Source organism: Hylobates moloch, unplaced genomic scaffold (genome assembly GCF_009828535.3).
Source record: "Hylobates moloch isolate HMO894 unplaced genomic scaffold, HMol_V3 SCAFFOLD_8912, whole genome shotgun sequence".
Taxonomy (NCBI): Eukaryota; Metazoa; Chordata; class Mammalia; order Primates; family Hylobatidae; genus Hylobates; species Hylobates moloch.
This window is the reverse complement of record NW_026661187.1, coordinates 1-2,829: the sequence shown is the minus strand read 5'-3', so window position 1 is coordinate 2,829 and position 2,829 is coordinate 1. Positions and strand designations below refer to the sequence as shown.

The 2,829-nt window shown below is 59.8% G+C and overlaps 1 protein-coding gene and 1 pseudogene across 1 annotated transcript; one reads left to right on the top strand and one right to left on the bottom strand.

The window, feature by feature from the left end:
- Positions 1-1,212: 1,212 nt before the first annotated feature.
- On the bottom strand, positions 1,213-1,792 carry LOC116464288 (histone H2A type 2-A). Its single transcript, XM_032147567.2, has one exon. The coding sequence runs from the start codon at positions 1,723-1,725 to the stop codon at positions 1,333-1,335; it is 393 nt and encodes a 130-aa protein (XP_032003458.1). The 5' UTR covers positions 1,726-1,792; the 3' UTR covers positions 1,213-1,332.
- A 98-nt stretch (positions 1,793-1,890) lies between these two features.
- LOC116464289 (histone H2B type 2-E-like) lies at positions 1,891-2,810 on the top strand (annotated as a pseudogene).
- Positions 2,811-2,829: the final 19 nt, after the last annotated feature.

Sequence of the window (2,829 nt, the reverse complement as noted above, 5' to 3'; positions counted from 1 at the left end):
TCGCGTACCAGCCGCTGGAAGGGCAGCTTGCGGATCAGCAGCTCCGTGGACTTCTGGTAGCGCCGGATCTCCCGCAGGGCCACGGTGCCGGGCCGGTAGCGGTGCGGCTTCTTCACCCCGCCCGTGGCCGGCGCGCTCTTGCGGGCCGCCTTGGTGGCCAGCTGCTTCCTCGGGGCCTTGCCGCCGGTCGACTTGCGGGCAGTCTGCTTAGTACGGGCCATAGCGAACCAAAACACAAGCTCACCAGCGCAGCGGCGGGGAGAGAAACGAGCTCCTAGCCCCGCGGCAGCCGTCTTTATAAGCACAGTCTTTTCCCGATTGGGCGGAACAATAATTGAAAATCCCGCGCTGGCTGTCCATTGGCTGTGACGTCACCCGTCCTAAAGTCACCGGTTGGCTTGGGCAGATTCCTCCCTAATCCCGCCCACCCGCCTCACTTTCTACTTACCAGTTGGCGAAGTTTTGCAAGCTTGTTTTTCCCCTTTCCTTCAGGGTGAAAGCCATTTTCCATTGCAGCTTTGTCAGATTGTTCCCTTTCCCGCCCTTCGCTTCCTGAGAACACACTGCCCGCAATACCCCCCTTTCTTGCTGCGCCCTGCGGCTCCCGCATGAAACCTCATTCTTCCATTTGCCCCCGCCCCCAGTTGCTACTTGGAGGATCGTTTTTCGCCTGTCGGGTGCCTTTTGGGTGGGAGAGGTGCCCGCCCCCAGGGCGCAAGATTCCGCCTCCGAGGCCCTTACTCTCCGCCGCCAGGGCGCTTTGGAAAACAAAACAAACTAAGACTTAAGTCAGCTCAGTGAAGCCAAGACCCAGCTCCGCCACACTGGCGAGCACTACCCGCTCAGGGCCCTCCCCATCGGGGGTGGGGACGAGGAGCGCGTGCCGCTAGTGCCAGACTAAGTCTGAGTGCCTGGCCGTGGCCTGCGGAAACCACTAGGGAAGCGCGGGCTCCGCGCGCAACACTTAAGCGCGTTGGGTAACTGCCCGCGGCGCTGGTGTTTGTGACTGTGCGGAGTGGACCGTGGCGGCGCCCAGGACGCTTGGTGCCTCCACCTGCCCTGGGAAGTCCTAGGACTGGGGACCCACTCATCGAAGAGCCCAGGCAGTTACGTGCTCCAGATGCAAGACGGCACGCACGCACACACACACCCCCGCCCCGTCCCGTCAGCTCCAGGTTCGCTATTCACTACTGAGGAACGCTGGACAGAGTAGCCGGCATTAACAACTCTTTTATTTGAAAACGTGGGTGGCTCTGAAAAGAGCCTTTTGAGTTTACAGGTGCCCCTTCGAGACGCGGGCCGGGCTGGGCCCACTTGGGCCGGACGTCAGCCTCACTTGCCCTTTGCCTTGTGGTGACTCTCCGTCTTCTTAGGGAGCAGCACGGCCTGGATGTTAGGCAAGACGCCGCCCTGGGCGATGGTGACTTTGCCCAGCAGCTTGTTCAGTTCCTCGTCGTTGCGAATGGCCAGCTGGAGGTGACGAGGGATGATGCGCGTCTTCTTGTTGTCCCGAGCCGCGTTACCCGCCAGCTCAAGGATCTCGGCGGTCAGGTACTCGAGGACCGCCGCCATGTAGACGGGCGCGCCGGCCCCCACTCGCTCCGCGTAGTTGCCTTTGCGCAGCAGGCGGTGCACTCGCCCTACCGGGAACTGGAGGCCAGCGCGGGACGAGCGCGACTTGGCCTTGGCGCGGGCCTTGCCTCCTTGCTTGCCACGACCAGACATGACAGCGATAGCAGTCACCGAGGGAAGCTCCTGCCTGGCGACCGGGAAAGTCGCCGAAAACGCCGCTGCTTCACCCTTTTATAGACAGAACGGCGATTGTCCACGGAGCACTTTGATTGGCTCAAGCAAATTTTGTCCCGATAGCCAATAGGATGGCTCAGCCAGAATCCACTCATTTACATAATCTCGTCTCCCTCGCATTGCGCGCCGCGGAAAACTCGCGAACCATAACGCAGCGTCATGCGCCCAGCCTCTGTAAGTACACAGCCGTTTCCGGTAGACCCCGAACCTGCGGCTCCGCTTGCGTTCTCGGGGGTCACTGTCGGTCTTGGGTCTGGCCATGCCTGAGCCTGCAAAGTCCGCGCCGGCTCCCAAGAAGGGCTCCAAGAAAGCCATCACCAAAGCCTAGAAGAAAGACGGCAAGAAGCGCAAGCGCAGCCGCAAGGAGAGCTACTCCATCTACGTGTACAAGGTGCTGAAGCAGGTCCACTCCGACACCGGCATCTCGTCCGAGGCCACGGGCGTCATGAACTCCTTCCTCAACGACATCTTCGAGCGCATCGCGGGAGAGGCGTCCCGCCTGGCGCACTACAACAAGCGCTCCACCGTCACGTCCCGGAGATCCAAACGGCCGTGCGCCTGCTGCTGCCCGGCGAGCTGGCCAAGCACGCCGTGTCCGAGGGCACCAAGGCGGTCACCAAGTACACCAGCTCCAAGTGAGTCCCTGCCGGGACCTGGCGCTCGCTCGCTCCCTCCCTCGGCGGGTCGCCGGCTGCTTTGACTCCAAAGGCTCTTTTCAGGGCTACTTAACCACCTCAGTGAAAGAATCTTTCTTGTGTTGTCAGTCCCAGTTTATGTTTTTGGCTTCACGTCTGGTTAACTTTAGGAGAGCACACAACTCCATTAAGCACAGATAACTATTTTCTTTTCACATAGGCATTGCTATAGGCTTACATAGATTGATAGTGGTATCTTACTATGGTATAGATAGGCTGGGGCTTGCCTTAGAGGGCTGCTCTTGAAACTGTCTTTGGCCTGGTTACGTACCCGTGAATATGTGCCCAGCAGATTGTTTCCCGGTGAGAAACGCAGTGATAATTTTGA

Coding starts and splice junctions, on each gene's coding strand:
- LOC116464288 (XM_032147567.2), bottom strand. CDS start 1,725: ATGTCTGGTCGTGGCAAGCAAGGAGGCAAGGCCCGCGCCAAGGCCAAG.